Source organism: Vanessa atalanta, chromosome 8 (assembly GCF_905147765.1).
Source record: "Vanessa atalanta chromosome 8, ilVanAtal1.2, whole genome shotgun sequence".
In the NCBI taxonomy this organism is placed as follows: domain Eukaryota; kingdom Metazoa; phylum Arthropoda; class Insecta; order Lepidoptera; family Nymphalidae; genus Vanessa; species Vanessa atalanta.
This window is the reverse complement of record NC_061878.1, coordinates 13,597,335-13,621,393: the sequence shown is the minus strand read 5'-3', so window position 1 is coordinate 13,621,393 and position 24,059 is coordinate 13,597,335. Positions and strand designations below refer to the sequence as shown.

Sequence of the window (24,059 nt, the reverse complement as noted above, 5' to 3'; positions counted from 1 at the left end):
AAAAAAAGAGACGACTTTTAATATCTACGTTTATATGACCGTGCATTGTTTGACTACCTACCAAGATTGACTACCTGCAAAATAATTTTATACCTTTAAAAAGATCAATTTGCAGATAATTAATAACAAGAAGTGTATAATATAATAATAATTAATAGCAAAATACTTTAATAATCTTCTCGTTTGCTAATATTATTAAAAAACAGTTTAACGATGATACGCCTGACCGTATTTCGTGCTGCCTCCAAAAACAGAATGAATTTAAAAGCCATCTGACAGATTAACGAATGACGAACAGAAAGTCACACTAATTCTCCTTATATGTAATATTATATATTTTGTACTCTCAGGAAGAGAGGGCCTGTAACTACCTAATTATGTTATGTTTGATGAAGATTCCATACACACTTGTAATTTGTAAAAAAAAGATAATACAATTAGGTTAGGTTAGGAAATTAGTGAGCAATGTCATCTACATTTAAAACATTCATGTTTTATCATGTTAAAAAGACGTTGACGTAATGAATAAAATAAAGAACATTATAATAATACTAACTGCCCATCGTACCTATGGGTAAAAAGGAGATTTATGTAGTGTTTTTTTTACATTTACATTCATCAAACACAATAGAAAAAGTAGGTATTCCGGTATAGGAACTCAGCACCGGCTAGGCCCACACAGCCCCTACGCTTTCTTCAGGTGGAGGAAACGCGTTAACAATAATTCACAGGTTATAACACAGCACTCTGTGTTCCGAAATTATTCACAAACTGTATTTGGCGTCTGAGCAATGCAAAGAGGAAAGTTATAAATCTCTCTCCTGAAAAATCACAAATTTTGTCATACGACTTAACGCGCGGAAGATGTCCAAGTATTATGTTCACGTAGGCCGCACTAAATTCCATGAAAGTTTACTCACGTCCAATGTGGCTCTACTTTATGCTTACGGCCATTTACCATCTGTTATTGTTTTTGAAATCAAAACCTGTGTTATGTTAATTTAATACTCATTCATTTAATATTTTGTAAAACGATTAATATTGAACACACTGAAACAATACTGCAAACGCAGTAGCTATCTCATATAAACGATTTACTTTTATTATATATTTACTGTATTCAATAAATACAAACTATTTACCTTAGTATACCAGTTATAATGAGCGAGCCCGAGAGGCGCAAATAAAACGTTCTAAAAACTATTTATTAAGAACGAGAAGTAATGAAATTACATTTATCCTGTCAACTAATTAGCCTCGTGTCTGCTGCTCGAAGCGTGAGCCAGAGGTGAAGTCTCCTTCGTACTCGGTGCCGATGGTCAGCGGCGATAAATCGGTGGTCTTGATGCTGCAAGTCGTACAATTCCCACGTTATGTGTCACGATGAATTATTGAACTCACGGCGATCGTTTCGGTGATCTTTGTGTTGTATTCCCCAGAATGTTCGAGTATGAGTTACGAGAATTCTTGAATGTGGAATGTCGATGGGAAATATAATACGAAAAGTATAGATCACTGAGTTATCAATACTCTAGTCTAGTGCAATTATAACATACCGAACAACCACTATTGATGGAAAATTATTTATATAAATCTTGCCAACAGCATTGGAGACTTGCGTTTTTATTTTATTACATTTTTATTTTTATAGACCTACTTGTTTACACCCTTCCTCTCCACAACCACTTTCTAAAAATACAAATGGATAGTCTTGTCGATATTTGTCATCACCCTCCACGGGATGGTCAATTTTACCTTTGGCACATTGCGAGATAACTGTCGTCAAAAGATCTGCAGCTGCCAATTGTGAAGTCGGGCGACTTCGGTATCTCGAAACAAGCAAAATTCGACAGCCCTAGGAGGCACTGTAGCTCTTGAAGATTGCAAGTCTTCTTGGTTAACATGCTTGTTAAGGCAATAGAAATTGACGTCTTGTTCTTAGCTGGAAGTGTCTTGGTAGTGCTACGTTTTGTTCTGTAAAATTTATCACTATTAGCGAGATGAACAACACATAGATTTAGATGTAGATTCCACTCGTGGATATGAAATCCTAATTAATATTGATGTACGATGTACTATATTGTTTTATCTTTTCATAAAAAACCTTCAAAGCAATCGATCAACTATTTTGCTATTAGCAATAAATATGTTCCGTACAAAACAGATTTCATGTTTTCTCGTCTTATTGTTGCGGTTTTGAGGAAATTATAATTAAAATTGCAAGAAACTATAATTAAAGCGCAACTAAGGCAAAGAATGACAAGGCTTTACATTTATTTAATAAAAGCGTTAACATTTGAAGTAATACTTAGTGAGTGTTTCCAGCGCGAAGCACGGATTAGATGTGCTCGTAAGTTTTAACGGCTGCACAAAACGCGCTACACCGCGTTATGTGTCGAGCAAATCCGGGTACCGCAACAAACACTCCCAACTGCTATATACGCGGCTCGAACGAGCTTGCGGCAGAGGTAATCAAGTCGAGAACTTTCCCCGCCTCGCTATGATAATTTTATTTTCTATTCGCCGGCGCGCGCCAGCTTGCCGCTAACTGACTTTCTCGCTCTGCTCGCCTCGTTACCGCTCCGTGGCGTCAGGATCCGTATAATCTGCATGAAACGAAGGTGTTACGATGCTCGTTTTAAAATTTTCTCGTTCCCACCTGCAGTAACGGGCTGGGTTTCGACACACTTAATCCTTAACAAGCACCAGATAATTCCCCAGAAACCCGACTGAAGGAGTTTATGAGATCGTAAATTTTAATCACGCATTTTCCCTATTAGTTGCTTCTAACATTAAGCAGTTATTAGCTTCGCAAGTTAATAGATGCGATACTATTATACCGGAAGCGAAGCGCGGCCGAGAGCAATATTTAAAGTTAATTATCTGCGAACACGAAGCAATTACACATATTCCCTTCCCAATAATGGACTCCTTAGTTATATAATGAAGTTTATAATTAGTAATTACTAAGTAGCCCGTGGATTAAGCTTTGTTTGCGGAGGAGACGCGCCTCCTGAAGATGAATACTTAATATTCATTGTAAGCTGTTCCGCTAGATACGCAACAGGACTCCGTTACTTATGGAAACTAATTAGATGTTCTCAAGAAAGTTTTAGAATAGTATTATGTATTTATGTGTTCAGAATGTAATGAGTGTGCGGAAGTAATTTTCATGGAAATTACGCATGATTGAGTTTTATTGTAGAAAGTTTTATTCTGTTTATCACAGGCCTCTTCTATATGACTATTATAATAAGGTAAAAACTATTTGTTTTTATTTAGGGCTAATCTCCGGAACATATACCCATACCATATATACATATATATATGGTATGGGTACCCGTACCTTATAAATTGCACCCGTGCGACGCCGGGGCGGTTCGCTAGTGTGATCTATCTATCTATAATAGCTAAGGGTAAACGCAAAATGATGATAAAAATTTAAAATATAAAACAAGAAACTTTCAACATTTTTCTCGTGAACAAGTTCTGGGAAACCATCATGCAAATAAAATCCTATCACGGCTCGTAGTTTTTCCGCTATGTAAAATGACAGCAGTTTAAGTAGCGGAGCTTATAGACGCGTGGGAGAGAATCAGGTCCGCAGGAGCGCGGGGTGCGCGGGGTGCGCGGGGTGCACGGTGTGCGCGGGCGCGGGTAATCTCCGTCGTCGTACGCCGCGATGGAATATCTATTTTAGTCTTTATCCGTCGTAAAAGAAAACACAGCAGCAATTGCTCCTTCTTGAAGAAATCTAATTATCAGAAAAAAAATTGTATCAGTTTTTCCGTTTATTACATTCGGCTTTCAATCAACTGTGTCATAATGTTCTCTAAAGTTAATCTGTAACACGTTTAATGGATTTGGGACCTTCTTTTAAGTTTGTGGATACTCGTGTTAGAGGGTCTCGCTCTTCCTTAGGACAGGCTTTTTATTAAATTTATATTCATAATAAAGTTAAACTACGGAATTAGAGTTTATTGTTATAATAAAAAGTAAGTTAAATTAATATGATTTAGCAGAAGGGTTGCGTCGTTTGTGGGTGCGCATGAATGTATGTGATGAAGGAGGGTTCTAGTTCACCAAACTGTTACGATCGTGAATATTTCAGATGTGCGCGGAAGTGGGAACATATTACTATTAGTAAGTGTCCCTTGAGTATTCATAACATTTAACAATGTCGTAGTGCCACCTACAGTACTTGCCTCAGCGGTAGTTTAGAGTTTTTTTTTAATATGTAATATATATGTTAATAATATGTATCTAGTCTTCTTGTTGAACGAGTGCTTTATTGCTAAAATATTGTAAAGGATCGACAACATAACGGCTATTGCCCGCATGAATAGAATGGGAAGTGTAATACAGTGCCCGCGCCTTAACGACACAGCTCGTGATATTTGGATATGGTGTGAACAACGTCGAAACTATATATTTGCTTCTTATATAAATTTAGAGAGAAATTTAAAAGCAGTTTTTTTATCGCGAAAAAAGTTTCACGACACGGAATGGGAGTCAAGTGATTACGCGTTTGCCGAGATATAACAGAAATTTGGAAAGCCCACCATAGATTTTTTTGCTAACAGATGTAATACCAAATGCCGAATATATGGCTTGGTAACACGGAAAAATAATTCGGAAGCGCGGGCCGTCGACGCTTTATCATTTCATGGAAGAACCTTGACTTTTACGTATTTCCTCCATTTTCTGTTGATGATTCTCCTTGTACCGAACTGGCTACGCAACCAAGGTGCCCGCTGCTTACAAGATTGTGTCATGATATAATTTATTTTGAACCAAATGTTCACTTACTGAAATCTCCTTTCAGATCGGTACACGGTCATCATCGAACGCTACCATTGGTTGCCAACTAAAAGGCAAAATGTGGGCCTGGATCTAAAAACTCTCACTAAGAAAACTGTTACTTTATTAGCACTTGTGACTGCACATCGTGTATAAACTCTGTCTTTATAAAAATCCAAAAATTATGAATTAATCAAAAAGAAATACTAATGTATAATAAATACCCGATTTTACAATCGAATCGACCTCTTTTTATGATATAAGACCGGAAATTAGTTTATTGCAAACGTATATTAATAAAACTCGTGAGCTAAGAAAAGGTGAACCCCTTTTAATTAGTATTAAAAACGACTTTCAAGTGTCTTTGCTCAAACGTTGAGCGAGCGATTAGTTTTAGTCATTTCACCAGCTCAAAACAACCTGCATTCTTAAACGTGAATCGCATCGAATGATGTTTACATAATTATGATCGAACTTCACCTGAGAAGTGCGTTTGATCTTAAATTATATTAAATCATTATTTTTGAAATCTTTTAAGTATTTATATTTTAAAAAATTCGTACAAATTTGAATTGAATTTTGAACAGTGGGTTAAAGAATATATCTATTTTGAAGTATGTTTGTCAGTAAGTTTGAAAAAGTAATAGAAACAAGTATTAAAAATGTTCTAAACATTAAAATAAAACAGGAATATGCATTTCTAATGTTATTTAGTTTTTTACGTAATGCGAGTACGCAGCGAGCACGCGCTGTAAGGCTGACATAAAAAGAGAATACAAAGACCTTTTGTCTTAGCGACCTTTCACGAGCGCCCGGCGGCTTTGTTAATGACGGCAAAGGACATTTCCGAGCTTCGAGTAAATCACGTTACATAACACACGCGCATATCTCGTTACCTCACGAGGACGCGCTGACTGACACGGCGAACATTTATGACCGTTTATAACGTGCCCGTATTCATATACCAGAACTTATCTCTAGTATTTATTTTCTCTTCAAAATGAAAATAATCTCATTTTGTCTTATAAGGAATATGTATGACAATCGCATGCAATTCTTCCGTACATGCGTACATACTGTAAAACATTAAACATTCATAAGTAATAATTCGTCATTCATAATTGGCATGATGGGACCAATCACGAAAAGAATGTCGTAATACCATTCAGATCAGGTTTTTTATCCTATTAGTGTCCCATTAGGATCAGAAACACACCTTCAAGTAAGACAACTGGAATATAAGAAGAAGAAACATACATATATTACATTACATTACATTTCAGAAGTTGCAAACAAAAAAAAAACACAGAAAGCTTTTAAAATCATGAAAGTAAAAAAAATAACCATAGATGGTGATGATGCATGGAAAAAAAACACTCAGGCGCGTTGCACTATAAACTCGATCAGATAAGGGTAAGATTCACCGAACGCGCCGTCAATACGTCTGTGGAGACTGGCATATAACAAAAATAATTTTATATTAATTTATTTTAAGTATTTTTATTCTGATGTTAATGATTTTGTATGAGTGTCTAGATCTTAGTTTTAGTTTGGATGTTCGATATGTGGCGTGTCTAGAACGTTCCAGGAGATGCATAAAAAATCTTGTTCTATATTTATTTCAACTGTTTATTTCAAGCGCACGAGGCGGGGCGGGCGGTTCGTACTACAAAGACTTTGTCTACTTTGAAAGTAATATAGCTGTCGACAGATTTCTCGTGCAAATAATTAACCACTATACCATTATACAATGATATGGTAATGTGCTTAAATGCTCAATGGCTCGAACTAGAGAGAATCTCTGAGGGTGATTTTTATATATATTTTACAATGAAGAAAGATTAAGAAATAAGGGAAACACAATACAACTGCAAAATAATATTGATCGAATAATTTAATAGAAGTGGCACAATTTCAATTATTTAACTATTTTTTAATGAATTCAGTGTCATTTTTTTCTTTTATTTTTAAGTATGTATTTACAAATGACTACAGTCTCCCTGTCCCGGCTGTCCTTCTTGTTATTTAATAAAATGGTTGGTTTATTTGTAATATTTTATTCATTGAGTCATCGCTGTTCATGATACGTTTCAGCAATCTTTAAAAATATTTAAAACGGAGTTAAATGTTATCTAGGTATGTTTCCTGTAAATATATATATCGCCTGTAGTAAATGTTCCATATCTCAATCGAGCTTTTCGTCGAATTTCTAATTTGTTCACAAAGACCAGCTCCGCAGCGGCTAAGCTGAACTGGCGTCGGTCGGTGCTTAGGAGCCAGTGTTCAGTGAGTGCGTGGCCGCTGAGCGTAGCGGGTGTGTCACGTGACGGTGCCCCGTAGCTGTCGTAGCACTCGTAGTAGTCTACGACAACGCGGACCTGGTAGCTTGTGTTGACGCCAATGATGGTTGTGGTTAAAGTTTATTGCGGAAGCCTCGGTTAAGATTGTAAGTATAAAAGTTCGTTCGATACTAAAACTATGTTAGCATGTCTTTAGCTTATATAGGAGGTCTTAAAAATGTTTCGATGATAAGAAACTAAATTTGATGAAATAATATAAACTTGATAAATTTTATTGAATTGTTTGCAATTTATTTCTATTTGTATTTATTAATATACATTCTACAAAATGGTTTGACGCAAAACAATTTGTAACTTGCGAATCATGGCAAAGTTAGTGTCTTAAATATTATATTTGCGGTATTAAGTCATCGAGATCAAAAAGGAAAGTGTCTAGATGAATAATATTGAGATGTATGATTAATAACGGAACACTTAATGTTTTATTAAAAAATATAAAAATTAAAAATATTTTGCTCAAGTTTTATTTAAACCAAAATTTGAATCGCTTCGAAATAAATGGCATAGTGACTTTAAACATTGATAATACATTCATGTAGTTTTATAATTTTTTCGGAAATATTATATAATGTTTAATAGGTCACGTTTGACTTACTATATTGTTATTTATTTGAGGAGGCTCTAAGCGCACTTTGGAGCCGACATGCCATCAGAAGAGAGATCGTTTGGGATGCGAACTCGTTCGAGTATTTCGTTATTTAATAAATAAATCATGTAATTACACTTATTGAATAATTTAGTGCAACCCGATTATTAAGTTTTTTGAGCAGTTCTGACTTTACCGTGTTGTATCTGACAATCAATTGTTTATATTCAACTCTGATCTGTCATATCACCTCGGCCGCAGGCCATCTTCGCACACACTGCAACCACTCCATGCACCGCCGATATCCTCACGGCACTCTGAACGGGATCACATCTATACCAGCCAGGGGGTAGTACCAGTTACCGATTCTATAATCACCGTTTCGTTTAGGTTACAAACTTTCTTGTATAAATAAACATAAATTTATTTTAATGTCTCCTGCCGCGTTGGTACCGTAAAACTCAAATCTCATTAGTCGAATATATATCTCCATTCAATGTAATCATGCAGTCGAAGGAAATTAAAACGGCCATGATGTGGCAAACTTACGGCCGAAGTAATTATCTTTATTAGCGGCCATAATTTATTATAAGCATCGAGACATTTTGTTGCTTATTAAGGGCAGCCTCGGAGCAAGTCAAATATATATAATATATATGCTCTACTCGTGAAACTAAAGCTTAAAATCAAGATATTATTAAAGCATGCGATGCTTTGTAGCAAATATCTTGTATTCCTATACAGACAATGCGCCGCGACCTGCACCGGCTTCGGCACCGGGACATTGGTTGTAATGTCACCTGTTTCAGTACATTCGGTCTCACCGGCTCACTCACCCGTCTCGTTGCAACGTCACATTATAGCGATATAATACAATCCTAGTAAATGTTGAAACACAACCACTTCAAACAAGTGACAAATTTTGATTCAGCTTATAAGGCGAGACAGTCAATAAAAATTGGGCATTGATATATAAAGTCCCATCATTGAGAGCGTATTGAGGATGTAAGAAATAATATTAAGATCAGTATTAAAGCCAACAGATATCGCACAGTGTGGTGGACCGGATAAATAAATAGCTGATTTTTATTCGGCACAAGCAGCTTCCAACCACTGGCCCATTTCAATAGTAGAGTCGGTCGTGTGTGCGTACGTACCCGGTGGCTGTAAACAGCGCACGCGGCGGTGACGCGGCGCTAACCCGCTAGCACGCTCTCTGAAGCATGTGTCACGTCGTCTAATTAATATTCATTGCCGACTTCCACTATTATCGCATTGAACAGATTTGCTAATCTCAGTATAATGAGACAGAAGCGAGGTATAATTATGTACGACATGGAATTACATTCATTAGACAGAGACTTAATGAGTTTTAACACGCGTTCGAGATATTGGATTTCTACTCGTACAAAACAAGGGCCTTATTGTAAAAATACTATTCTAATCGAAGAGCTGTTTAAATAAATTGTAAGAAATATAACTTTTTATTTTAATAAAAAATAAACAATTTTATCGATTTTCTCACTGGAGGACGGATTCTAAGGTTTTTCTTTTTCATAAGTCATTCCTTTTTAAGCATTTACAAAGAAGAATGTCACTAAAAATTGCTATACGATGAATGATGTGGATGAATAACAGCCAGGTTATTACATAAATGTGTTAGATTGCACAGTCGTAGCCGGTTGGCGCTACAGATATTTGATTATTCCGAGCGCGTAGCTCTACGCACACAAGCGCTCTACACACACGCACCTGATTTCGTAGATCCATATAGTTTATCCGGTGAATATTCTATAAAGCCGCGCTAAACACAAGCTCAGATTTACATTTGAATCTTCAGGTCCTTGTGTACGTCCAGACGTTTTGTTCGCTTTGATTTGTCATTCCTTTTGTGTAATTTGTGAACATTGTAGCGACCTTTACCTTTTACATATGTAATGCACGCTTTCGAGTCCCAAAATTATATCTTTTAACTGAAATGAGATATTCCACTTGTAAAAATCTCATTAAAATATTTTTTTGAGTAAGAGTAATAACAGAGCTAGCGAAAATAATGTCATAAAATACCTGAGAGTGCTGATTTCACTGCGTTTAATCTCACACAGCCTTACAAGTATTATTATGTGATTAGTTTTAAAATAGAATATCAGTAAAACAGTTCGTTTATTTATAATAATAATAACTCATTTGTTTCAGACTATATGTCCATTTTTTTATGCGCTACATTTTAATTAATCCAAGTGTCGTCGCGGCGACAAATCGGTAGCACCGCGTGTCATACACGCGTGGTGTTTCACATCAAAATATTCGATTTTATAAATTAATATATATTTCGGAATCTTTGTAATCTGTAGGACGTGTTGTTTGTTGGTGGATCTTCCTACATCGGTAGATCTGATCGAGTTTCCCAGTTGGGTATCTGCATGTTTTCGATCGTATCGGACATCACAAAAAACGTTTTATGATTGCAATTTTTGTTTGTGTCTTATCTATAGTTCTTCTTTGTGTAATTTGTCTCAGAGGGATTCTGGATTCCTAAGTTGGTACGGATGGTATCAGGCTCGTTGTAGTCCAATATCACCAGAAATCTCAGTAGTCACCGTTTGTGCTCTCTTAATAAAGATTTAATTTTTCTTTGTGTAAAACAATTCATGCATAATATATATAATGATTGACTCAAAACTATGATAGTTCATAGTTCAAGGTGAGCACATCTAAATACATATATATGACGGCTAAACGGTATATGTGTGTATTGTATATATCATAAAGTTAAGCTAATAATGTAATCGTTATGAGCGGAAACACTAACTCAAATTAAGAAGATATTCCAGGATAATTTGCTTACGAAAATTGTACAAACTTAAAGATACAGATAATTATATCTATAAAGACGAATAGTCCTTATAGAATATAATTAGAACATTTATATGGAAGCATATTTTATGTAGTAATAGTTATTTAATTTGAACTCGTAGTTTCATGGTTTTAAAACTGGAAAAAACTCGTCATAAAAGTGCTCGCCTATTCAGGCGTCCGGAGAGATCGCTTGGCTCTGTAGTGATTGTTTCGTTATGTTTGTCTGTATTTCTTTTTTTTTTATTTCTTCAATGTATACGTTTACTATTACGTTGTAAGCATATATATCAATATACCGTTGTAGTACGAGTCTGATCTCTACAAAAGTTTTCGTGAGCCGCGCTCAAAACTAATACTTTAGGCCTGTACCTTTATACCTTCCGCCTTCCATTTCCAATAAAAACTCTGTCAGATAGTGATATATCGCACTCTACAGCTTATCGGTCTGCTGTTCGTATTATTTATTATTTTTGATACCTCAGACGCGTTGCGAGTTACTTAGACAGACTTTTGATGAATTCTTGTCTTCTAATTATATTGAAGAATTTAAAACATATGAGCACTTTCATACTTTAAAGGTTAAGCAGTTATTTAAGTTATTTTTTATTAGTTAACTCATTATAAGACATTTGGTTACGCTTTCCAGGCTCCCCAAAAATAGTTTAATAATACGTAGTACATCGCAACGCCATGACATAGTAGTAGTGGGCGGCGGGTCCGTGCGGCCCTCAGCTGGGTACTTCATGTAAAACGTCACATAATATTGGAAACTAACCAACAAAATATTTTAAAATTTAAATTTATAATTGTACTTCAAATAAATAGGCTATTCGTGTTCAGTTGTTGTGTGTTTATTAAGATTAGAATGCAGTATCAGCCCGCATCTTTATTTTAGTTCGTGTCCTCTGTTCAAAGGATTTCTGAAAGAGATAATCTTAGCGATAAGACCGCCTTTTGTACATACATTCTTTTGATTTTATTACTATTTCTCTGTCGTTTTATTTGTTACACAATAATGCATATTTTTTTCGTCATATACCGTAAGTAAATAAAACATTGCGAACGTATAAAAGTTATATATGGCTGAGCGCTCGCTTAATTTGTATAATTTATTATCGTTATTAAGTGATTAGCTTAAAAATGTACCCCGTACATCGAGCCGCAAAGTTGTTAAGACCGTTAATTTAATTTGTCTCGTAAACAGCCAACTACACAAGTAAGCGCCGCAACCCCTCGCGAGCTCCTCCGAGACGAAATTAATTACTCTACCGGAACCGTGCGAGGCGCGACACTACTTGTTACCTAAGTTGTACCTCTCTGCACGCTTTACGTTATATACGAGAATGCGCAATAAAGCAAAATAATCCTCGTTTCTGAATTCAATTCACTTGTTTAGTAAAAACTATTTGATTATTGTATAAAATAGAAGTTTAAGTCTTGTTGATACATCATGTTACTCCCTGACTCAAAAGTACGTGACAAAAATAAATTATGTTCGATATTTAAGAGACTAAGTAGTTACCCTTTTCAAACATTTTAAATATAAAGTTAAATCACTTAAGCACACATATATATATATATATTTTTCTTTCGCCGGTTCTTCTCAGATCCGAGGAGCTAAATTTCGAACCGGTGGTAGATTTTTGACTATTAATAAGCAAGTATAAACACTTCTATATTGAATAAAGATTTTTGACTTTGACTTTGACTTTGAGTATATTCTGCCTGGAAGTGAACTCATATCAGCTCCATCCCTTTTTATCATCTACGAGGATATAGATGTGTTGAATTTATCTCGATATTGACTTTGTATTCAATTATTTATTAACGTTTTAAAAATCGATTAGATCTTATGAATTAATTTGAAATTCATAAATGAAGGAATACATTTGGGTCGATAACCTCCTTCTTTATTGAAATCAGAAAACCTTTGAGGTGTAGCTTACGAGTAATGTATAAACCCTTTTTTTTTTTTATTTCTCGCTGGAAAAACGCTTTACGCGCTTCCCCCACGTGATGGTAAGTGGGGGGGTGTGTGGGACTCCACGGAGCCCTGGACGCGGAGTGCGCCCAGGTACGCCGGGTTTACCCACTAAAAAACCAGCGGTACCCTCTCCGTCTTTCGGCGAGCGCCACGGGATCGCTTACGCATGCTACCGTGACGCCCTGACGGTCGGCCTCCAACACCTAGAAGGGGTTCTCAGGGTACTGAGACCCTCCTAGTCCCTGCGACGCCTATTGAGGCGGGGGGAGAAGGTGCGCGTAGCGCTTCTTCCTCCTCCCTGGTCGTCTTCGGCGGAGCGGGTCTGCAGCGGCATCCTCTTCCCGCTCCCGCTCTGCGGCTTCCTTCTGCGACATCACGTTTTCGCAGAAGGAGCGCATCTCCGACCAGCACGTCTCGCTACTGAGCATTTCGTTGACGATGCTCGGCAGCGAGAGGTCTCCGCCCATAGTCGCCGCCAGGGTGTGCCTCTGGGGCCCCCACGCAGCACACTCACTCAGGGTGTGGTGCGACGTGTCGACTGGCGCACCACACTCGTAGCAGGAGGGTGACACCTCCCGCCGCGCTATTCCGTGCAGGTACTTACCAAAGCACCCGTGCCCGGTAAGTACCTGTGTCATCCTGAAGGTGAGTGTGCCCTTCTTTCTCTCGACCCAGCGACTCAAGTGGGGACGGATCGCCTCCACTGTCGCCAGGCCCGCCGTGGGTGACCCCAGATCCTCCTGCCATCGGACGATCAGGGCTTTCTGGGCTAGAGCCCTGATCCGCCCGACCTCCGCCGACCCTGGACGGTCGCCGCGGTTCCTCGATTCGACCCGGAACCGGTACACCTCCGCGAGCACCTCCGCCTGGAGCTCCCAGGGAGGATCGCCCGCGAGAAGTGTCGCCGCAGTCCATGACACCGTACGGTACCCTCTGATGCCTCTCACCGCTATGACCCTCTGCGGCTTCCGCAGCAGGGCCCGATTGTGAGCGGTGAGGGCGTCAACCCAGATCGGAGCACCGTACAGCGCCATCGACCTCACTACGCCGGAATAAAGACGCCGGCATAGCGATCCAGGTCCTCCCACATTCGGAAGGAGGCGGCCGAGAGCGGCGGCGGCGTTGATGAGCCTCGGGCCGAGATGGACAAAATGCTGCCCGAAGCTCCATCGACCGTCCAGGATGAGGCCCAGATACTTCATCTGGGCCTGCACCTTGATCACCGTCCCCCGGACGGTGATACTCGCCCCTCGTGGGGGTCCTTTCCGTGGACCGTGGAATAGAAGGGCCTCCGTTTTATTTATGGAGACCCTCAAGCCCAGCATTCCCATACGGTCCACGGTGAGAGCCGTTCCGACCTCGGCGAGGCGAGCTGCCTCCCGAAAGTCCCGCCCAGTCGCCGTGACGAGGGTGTCATCAGGATGTAAAAACCCGACTAACATACTCCACTCTTAATTTGTGATCCACGATACTTTAGTCTTGGGTTTTAAATGCAAATTATTATAAGAATTAAACTTGTAAAGTCAGTATGAGTAATAAGTAGATAGATCCAAAATAAGAGCCATGCCGTCTGCCTAATGGTTAGATTCCGTACAAAGACAGCGGGATCATATCCGTACACGCTACGGTAGGCCCTCCACTCTTCTCCCTGATCTGCCTGAATATAAGAAGGCTATGTTTAGAGAATCCTGCCCATAAAGATAAATATCAAAGTTAGATCGTTTCACAATCGAGTCGAATATTGGAAGTGAGAAATTCAAGGATGAATAATTGATCAGAGCGGCCCTGGCCGGCAGCGCCGTACAATATCCTTAAAGCGCCGTCGAGCTGTCAATGCAATTAAACCAATCTTGCTGTAATATGCAACCTCTGATATTGAACTTATAGTTAGTCCAGATATTGACAATGGGCGTTTCTAACTATTGAAAGAGCCTAACAACATAACCCGTTGGTTATAAAACGGATCGCATTACTGAGTTTGCACGTGTTTAGTTTGTTTTCACAATTGATATTGTGCTTGGTGAAGTGAAGCATCCTGACGAAACCCACGTCATCTACACGAGTATGGGATGGGAAAATCTGCTACATCTTTATTCACCTATAAGCTCAAACCTTCTCAAAGAGATGAAATAACGAGATGAATTTATAGATATGGATCCGTCGTCAGGCTGTTTCATCTAAAGCGATCAATTTGTATGAGAATAAACAAGCCAGGCACGCTCATCAACTCCGTGGGCAGTGGAAGGGAAAGGCTCGTTAGTGAAGGACAATTCATATCAATACGATTTGGTTAAATGCCTTTTATGACTTTTCTCAATAAGAAAATAATTTTCTCCGAAAATAAATATATAATAAAAGCAGTGCTATTAAACCAAGCCTACTGTACATGTATACTGTACAAGGATTATGAAGTAAAACTTGTATAAATATCGACACCTAAGTCACTATTTCTAAAAGTTCCTATTCAGTGATATGTATTTCGAAAATCATGAGGTAGAGAAATTATTAAAGTTCAGCACTCGCATCACACAGAAGCGAGTACTAATACATTCACGACTAAATCACGTGATGCGGAGCAGCCCGGGCGCCGCCGGCCGATACGCACACTTCGCAGTCTGCCGCCGTTGGTTCACCTGCCCGCGTCCGAGCTACATTTGCGGAGATGCCGTGTTTGTGTTTCCCTTCGATATCGCTTTGTTATGTATTGTGTTGCGCGCTCCGGCTCACTATCTGAAAGGCATACAACAATAACGTTATATGTTGTCGTATGTCTCTTATCGTTATGGGCTGATGATATTTTCTTGACGAATTTCCAGTTTATTCATAAAAGTCGCGTTGTGCAAGAAACATATCTGTGCCGCGACCCCGAGTGCTTGCAATATAATTATCGTATTTAATCATTTTTATCCCCAGGAATTTTGCTTAATTTTCTGAAAGTATATCTATTTATTCAAAAGAATTATGTTTATAAAATATGCTTTATAATCCTGCAAAAGTTTATCTTCGAACGTTATATGAGTTCGAATTGAACGCAAACGTTTTTAATAAATGAGAATACAAGCAAAATGCTCATCTGGGTCACGACGGCTAAACAGTCTCGGTGTGACACGTGACGTCGAGCTTTATTACGAGTAAAGGTTAATCACCGTCCCCCGACCTCATGACGTCACGCCTACTTACTTACAGACACGTAAATGTCATCGAACCTGTTTGTATTGTATAACCATTAAATTTGATCAAAAGTTCTTAAACTTCTGCGATGTTGGGATTAAATGAAACTTACTGTGTCCAAGTACACCTTAAAACTGTTTTTTCTATTATAAAAATCCTACAGGCACAGCAACCGATACCATATAGCAATAATTAACCCCTTATATTAAGCTATCCTAAAGGTGAAATGGTAGGTATCTGTATATTTCTTTATTACTATAAAGATTGCCTCAAATAAAAAAAAAAAACACTGAATTTTAATTTTAGGTGAGGTCACAAGGTTCTCCGCTCTCATAAATATAAATATAAAAAAAACAATAAAATATGATTATTGTGTTTGTACAGACGTTGATACGACCCTTGAATAACAACAAGACAGAATAACTTCGCTATTAAAATGTAGAAAAGATTGGATGTTCTGTCTGTCCGTTTGAAAAAAATTTACGTAACGATAGTAATTCGCGTCATGTTAAGTTTGTTTGTTTGTTCTTTATTAAACCCATGCAAAAAAAATCATAATTATGCAGAGAGAAAGTTTAATTCTAGTTTAAACGAATATTATACAAATTTGAGCACTATAATTTGCTCCTAATAGGTACATATTTATACCACAAAGCGATTCAATTTCGTAATAAGAACTTATTAAGTACTTCTAAAAGTAAAATTAAGCTTTAGTTTCCAACAGATTTTAAAAGCGGACGCAACTGCCGAGCGGATGCTCTCACATTACAAAATCTAATTAAGGCGAAGTTAAATGTACAACACAATCGAACGTATGCAACGGTACCTACAAACTCGTGCAAAGTGCGAGTAATCATTTATTCAACATCCGCGGCTCATAATCTCTAGAGACTCGGCGCTAATTCCACGCCGACCTCGTGTACCGCCACATTATTCATTTTGGTTTAGAATAACTCGATGCACCGTCAAGTTTTGTTTAGGATGAAATTAACTTAACTTTGAAAAATGTAAACTCGTATGATTCAATAATAAACTCGAAATTAACATGCTCTATAGCTGTCATTCACCGGCTAAACCCAACACGTTAGCAAATACAATTACATAGTATAAAACAAAGTCGCTTACCGCTGTCTATCACTGTGTACGCTTAGATCTTTAAAATTACAAAACGGATTTTGATGCGGTTTCTTTTAATAGATAGATTGATTCAAGAGGAAGGATTATATGTATAATGCATGGACAATATAGTAGAGAAACGCTGATAATTTTAGAGATTTCTGAAGTGACGTCGTAAATAAACACATTTTTGCTTTGTACACTTTAAAAGGTCTTCAAAAAAGTCCGCGGTGGTAATCTCTTAGGGATATCCCACAAAAACCATTTTTTATCCTTTACTTTTTTCAAGAAATAATGGCTTATGTTGAAGCGATTTTGAGCAAAACATCATTAATCCTTATTCAATTAAGTACCTTAAATACATTGTGCATATAAATTAACTATAGGTAAGGAATCGTTACACCGTCAATAAATTAATAAAGTACGCACTTTTGTTCACATTGAGTAGAGTCATCGCAGAATAAGAAATCTTTTAAGACTTACTCTTGTTGCATGGGTTACAAAATAAGTAAAGTATAAATACATTTACATTAAAAATACATTTACATTGAAATAAGTTACATTCTTGACAATTTTTTGTGTTCCATTAGTTAATTCAGTAGTGTATTTTTAATAATAAACCTACGTTTATTTTGTTTGTATTGTAACGTTACTTACGCGTGCCAACATTCAAGCCGCGATGCTAATTTAGCTAAGCCTTGCATTACTTATACAGCGCGCGTCAACATTATCTCCCTTCTCGGGATGTAAAGAGGACCGAGAAATACAAATAATTTTGTCTTTCGCGGAGGCGAAGGGCGGGCGCTCCGCGGGCTGCGGCGAGCGGAGAGAGGAGTGAGATCTCTCATCGGTTTTTATGTGACGGTAGCGTCACTGTTTTGTCGTTTTGTTTAAATTATGTTTTTTATTTTTAAGTATGTAAATTATATGAAAGCCAACTGTTGCGTAAGGTCACATTACTTAAAATTTAACTCAGAATTCATTTGATTAAATTATTGATTACAAAAATTACCATGACATGATAAATTTAGCGTTGATTGAATAATGGCTTAATAAGTACCAGTACTGCCAACAATGAAACGCATTTATTTCATTATCTATTTATAACAACTTAAGTTTGATAATTTGTATCAAAGCTATATTTTGTCATTAAGTGACTACATTATACTTTCTATATGGATAAACAGAGTGAAATAAAATTTACAAAAGACAAAATTAAGAGCAGTCATGAAATTTTATTGCGTAGGATCCAATTGGATCTAGGGACGAGGCATCGAAGTGTATTTTGTGACTTCACTCGTTCGTATAAAACAAATTTCATTGTTGAAAATTACAAATGAATGGCATAATTATGTTACATTATGTTGTACGGAAAAATATATTTTCGTATGTTATTTAATAAATTTACCTAATAACACGAAGAAACCAAAACCGTTAAATTCTGTGAAAGCAGTTGTGTCGTTTTGAATATAAGGAAATTCAAAGTTGCTAATGTACCCTGAGTTCAATAAAGTTTGTAATATTCATGTCCAATTTATAAATCTGTCGATGATTAAATAATTGCAGCAATGAAAATATATCTCCCATACAAAAATGCCACCCTTTCAATAATTTTATTCATAAAACCAAACAGCAATATTCGGTATTGCTTTGTTTCGGTTTTCGGAGCGAGTGAGCCAGTGTACTGTACACTGTACACTTACCTGTAGCACGTAGGGTATATATTTCGTCACAGTTTAATATCATCTTATTTCATATATGGTATTTATATGGATTTTTCTTATCCTGCAAATTTCCATGCGGTGGCCACTCGCCATCTAGTTATCAGTGAGCCTTATTATATTAATATAATTGACTTTAATATTTAAACTAAAAATAAAATAAAAGTATCTCGAATTCTAAAAGGTCAGTGTGCGATGCGTTGGGCATGGCGGCGGAGAGAGTCGTACCGTTGCGGCCGCAGCGTCACGCGTGGCGCGGTCGGACCCGTGCTCACCGCGGCCCTGCTGGTGTTGTTGCCCCGCCCGACCTCGGCGCCCGCCGTCTCGCCGAGACCCTGTGCCGCCAATCCGCTTTGCATCTGCCGAGCCGACCACTTTGCCTGCGACTATGTACCGTTTCATCGCTTCCCCAACACCGGTAAATACATTAAGTATTTTAATACTTTTACAATCATTATATTTCCATCATAATCCTTGTTAGAAAATATAGATAGTGATATAAACTTGTGCCACAAATTCATCTGAAACATGAAGGAAATCACGATTTTCTCCTAATGCACTGAATATGAGATGATTACGATTACGCAGTTATCGTAAAAACTACGAGATATTACCCCGAAACAGGACTTGCAATGATAATTTAGTTTCGCGTGTTATAGAAGAAAGAGAGCTAAACAAAAATAAATTATAGTTAAAGAAGTGCTATAATACAAGATCTCATACAGAGACAGAGATAAAATAAAATAAATAAATATGTAAGAAGTGAGAGTTTAGTGTACTCGTGGTGCGAATAGAGGCGGGCGTGCTGCACGTGGCGGTGTCGGCGGCGAGGCTGGGCGCGCTGGCGGAGGCGGCGCTCGACGCGCGCTCTTTGCGGACGCTGGTGCTCGTCGCCTCGCGGCTGCACCACATTGAAACCACAGCTCTGGCGTAAGCTGACAACCGTTTGTTATGAGTACAGGTTTAATGTCACCTGGGATGTTTAGATTTAACAAACCATATTTATAAAATATATAAGATTCTTGTTTACAGGTCAATGGCATCCAGCCTGGCATCACTGGACTTAGGTTACAACGAATTTACAGAGATACCAATAGAAGCGCTTCGGCACTTGAAAGTTTTGAATTGGCTGAATTTACAAAAGTAAAAAGTTATTTCTATTGTACTGAAATTTTAAAACTACATATTAACCATAAGAGTCTCACCGTGGATTCATTGTCGTCGTCATTACTTAGTTTATTACGAAATCAATTCATAAGTGACATGATAGATAAATATATGCTTAAAAATATTCATTGGAATTTGGCGGATAAGTTTAATGCATTTTATTTTGTTTCAGCAATTATATAAGCGATTTGGACCCAAAGATAGATTGGGGTGGTCTCTCCGAATCTTTAACTAGTTTGTCGCTCAGTAACAATCACATATGTGTGATACACGAAGATGCCTTGTCGTCTCTTCGACATTTAGTTCAGCTGGAGCTGGATGGCAACCGACTTCGGCAATTGGACTCGGGCGCTCTGCCGCCCTCGCTGGCGCTACTGCGCCTCTCTGACAATCTATTATCGGATCTGCCCTGCGGAGCTCTAATGCTGCTGCCACGACTGCGCCACCTTCACTTAAGAAACAATATACTGCAGCCAATGTCAAACACGTCTTGTCGAAGCGAACGTTCTAAAATAGACTCCCTCGATTTAAGTAACAACGAGCTCACAGACGGCTTTTATTTTGAATTTTATCATAATCTTCAACTGAAGCAGTTGATTCTCGATCTGAACGACTTCACGACTATGCCATCGCTCGTGCTGGATTGTGGTCGCCTTGAAAAATTATCAATATCTTATAATAACTTGCAGCATATATCGGAATCTACTCTGCACGCACTGAAGCATACATTAGAAAGATTGGAACTCGACCACAATGAGCTCACAACGCTTCCCGACAGTATGCGTGAGCTGGGTCGGCTTCGATATTTGTCTCTCGCCTACAATATGTTAGAGCAAGTGAGAGTATTGCCGCCTAATCTGCACACCCTCTCATTAGCCGGCAACTTTATAACTTCATTTCCCGTTAGCTTAAAAGATTTGAATCCCGGGACATTAACATATTTGGATTTGGGCTATAACCGCATCTCATATATAGTGATTGACTCGTTCGGAGCATGGTCTGAAGGGCTCACTACTCTCAGCCTACGTGGAAACAGACTGGCTCAGTTAGCACTCGGTTCGTTCCCCCCGCTGCCCCTGCGCGAGCTAGTGCTCAGCTTTAACGACCTGTATTATGTCGAGGCTGGCGTGTTCTCCAATTTAACATATTTGAGAATTTTAGAATTATCATCGGCTCTTTTTAGCGGCGAGATATCGACCCGCTCATCGCTCGGAGCTCTGACTTGGCTCGGCTTAGATAACAATAATATTCATTTTATATCGTCAGACGATATGCTAAATTTTCCTTCATTAGAATATCTCAATTTAGATTTTAATAAAATAATAGAGTTTCCTAGCGAAGTAACTAAAAACAACGGAACTTATAAATTGAAAGAGCTAAGGTTATCATATAATTATATAAGTAGGATTCATTCGGAATTTCTCGAGATTTTGATCGAATTACAAAGTGTCGATTTATCTTATAATCGCATGAATAATATAAGCGAACGGAGTTTCTACAATTTGCGGAACTTAGTTTATTTAAGTTTGACGGGGAATGTTATAGAACTAATTGCCGATGAAGCTTTTGCTGATCTTCCAAAAATAGAAGTTTTAGATTTGCAGGAGAATAATTTAGTCGAGTTTTCAACAAAATATTTTGCAAATGTATCAAATAAGGATACTGATTTTGCAGTTAATGTTAGTTATAATAAAATTACATCCCTTGTCGGTGGGCGCCTTGCGTCTATTAATGTTTTAGACGTATCGCATAATCTTATAGAAACCATATCGCGAGAATTTTTTAATTCTTTAGGAGACCAGATTCGTCAAGTTTTCCTCTCTTACAATAGAATAACATTGCTCGATAATTCTGCTTTCGGATCGTTACCTAATCTAAATATTTTAAATTTGCAGGAGAATGATATCAGCATAATAAAAAGGCGTGCTTTTTCAGACATGCCTTCATTACAGATTTTGGATTTGTCACAAAACAGAATAGGACAACTGTCCGTAGAGCAGTTTCATAGCCTGCATAGATTAAAACTTTTGCGCTTAGATAAAAACAAGCTGCGGGCGCTGCCACGTGACGTCTTTAAAAACACTGTTTTAGAATATTTAGATTTGAGTAATAACCAATTGGCTCTATTTCCGAGTAGCGCTCTTACTCAAGTGGGGTTCACGTTGCGCCGCCTTGAGCTCTCTCGTAATCGGATTGAATACCTTGACGCTGCCATGTTTCACGCGACTGCTTTCCTGCACGAGATGGGCTTATCACACAATGCCCTCACTGTCCTCTCAGATAATACACTTGCAGGGTTGCCGCGATTGCGTCGCCTAGATCTCTCTTTTAATTCAATTAAAACTAACTTTAAAGAGCTTTTTCATAATGCTCCACGTTTGAGGCGCCTTTCGCTGGCTAATACTGGCCTTAAGGGAACACCACACCTTCCTCTAGCTAACCTAACGGAATTAAATCTTAGTGGAAATTATATCACTTCGTATAGTGAAAACGATGTGCGGCACCTTTCTAATTTAAGAGCTCTTGATATTGCTGGAAATAAATTCACTTCCCTCCGACCCGCAATGTGGGCATCGTTACCGCAGCTGATCTCCCTTGACGTATCACAAAACCCCATAGTGCGAATACAACGGGGTCTCTTTGATGGTTTGAGTCGGTTACTTTATCTCAGGATGGACAGTCTACGAAATTTGGAAACAATAGAACCTCGCGCGTTTCGTGCTTTAGTCTCACTCAGATCGCTTACTTTGGAATCACCGACCGGTGAAACTAGAGATTTTCCTATTGCGGAAGTAGTTTCTGCCACTCCTAACTTAGAAGCTATGATTGTTAAAATACATAAGGAAATTTTAGATTCCCAGTTTTTGACATTGCGAGCACCTAAACTTCGATCTTTAGAAGTAAGCGGCACGATGCGACGCGTGTCTCCTCACGCTTTCACTGCGCTCGGTCGACAACGATCTCTGTCTTTGCGACTAACCAATTCAGCTGTATCAGAACTGCCCCCCGGTCTCGTGCGGCCTCTGGTTCGCATACCACACCTGACTCTCGATTTTACTAATAATCATCTCGTTAACTTTGGACCAGCAGTCTTGTACCCAAATTTGACAGGTTGGAATCGTTTCGCCACAAAAGTTTTACCAGGTAGAGTATAACTATAACAATTGCCTACTTTATTATTTTATTCTCCACTCAAGAATTTCTTATTCCTTGCCAGGAGGCCTGCTACTCGAGGGAAATCCACTGCGCTGTGGATGTTCGGCGTCTTGGGTAGGCGCGTGGCTAAGGCGGTGGACAAGTGAAGTGGGTGGTGGCACGAGGAGTGCGCGGGCGGCGGCGCGGCGCAGCGCGTGCGTGACGAGCACGCGCGCGCCGCCGCGAGCGCTGCTCGAGCTCCACGCTGACGAGGCCGAGTGTCACGCAAGCGCACTTTCGAGTCGTTCACATAAACTATATTCGGCCGACTTGAAGTATTCACTCGTTTTAGTGTTCAGTGCTGTGCTCTCACTTAGTTAGTATTCAGGAGGGACGATTTTATGACGATGTTATTCTTTTTTATATTTATATAATAGTAGCTTTGAATTAAAAATAAGAAGACATTTTGGTTTAATACCAAAACTAAAGAAGAGTTGGAGATAACATTTTCTTGTATAAACTCTTGAGGAATTGTGACTGCGTCCTGTTTATACTGTTGAATTGTACATAACACTTGTAAATATGTGTAGATATCTGAATTAGACTTTTATATTAATTATTACGAAAAGAAGAGCGGCACTGCGTCGGACGCGACACCGAGCAACGAAAACACGTTAACTAGTTATATTGTGTTATTTCAGTTCCGATGAAGTTCATTACGTAATTAATTTTACAACAACTTGTTGAACCACAAGAAAAATTATAACGAATATTGAATTATTTGTAATTGTTATGTCTCTATATAACTGTGTATTACTAGTTTGTGTGTGTGTTAAGTTTATATACATACATTGATCATTAAGTATGTTATGTTTTATGTGTTTGGGTCCACTGACATAGTTAGTGCGCGGGGCGGAGGCGGAATGTAAATAATGGAATGTGATGAATCGTGACGAGAAAGACTAAAATAAATATTTTTATATACTTGTTATGTTTTTTTTAAAAATCCCTCTACTTCGTCAAAGGTCACAGAATGAGCTCAGGATTATTTTGATAAGATATAAGATAAACTGGCAGACGATTTGTTCAGAGTTCGAAGACTAACACTGCAGCTAAAATTAAAATATCTCCTGTAATAGAACGAGTATAAACGGCAGTTA

At 38.3% G+C, this 24,059-nt stretch overlaps 1 protein-coding gene across 1 annotated transcript; it reads left to right on the top strand.

Annotated features, from left to right (window-relative positions):
* Nucleotides 1-7,138: 7,138 nt before the first annotated feature.
* LOC125065960 (chaoptin-like) lies at nt 7,139-23,280 on the top strand. The gene is made up of 6 exons (XM_047673820.1): nt 7,139-7,246; nt 18,782-19,015; nt 19,392-19,527; nt 19,630-19,740; nt 19,937-22,908; nt 22,982-23,280. The coding sequence occupies exons 2-6, from the start codon at nt 18,793-18,795 to the stop codon at nt 23,278-23,280; spliced, it is 3,741 nt and encodes a 1,246-aa protein (XP_047529776.1). The 5' UTR covers nt 7,139-7,246; nt 18,782-18,792.
* Nucleotides 23,281-24,059: the final 779 nt, after the last annotated feature.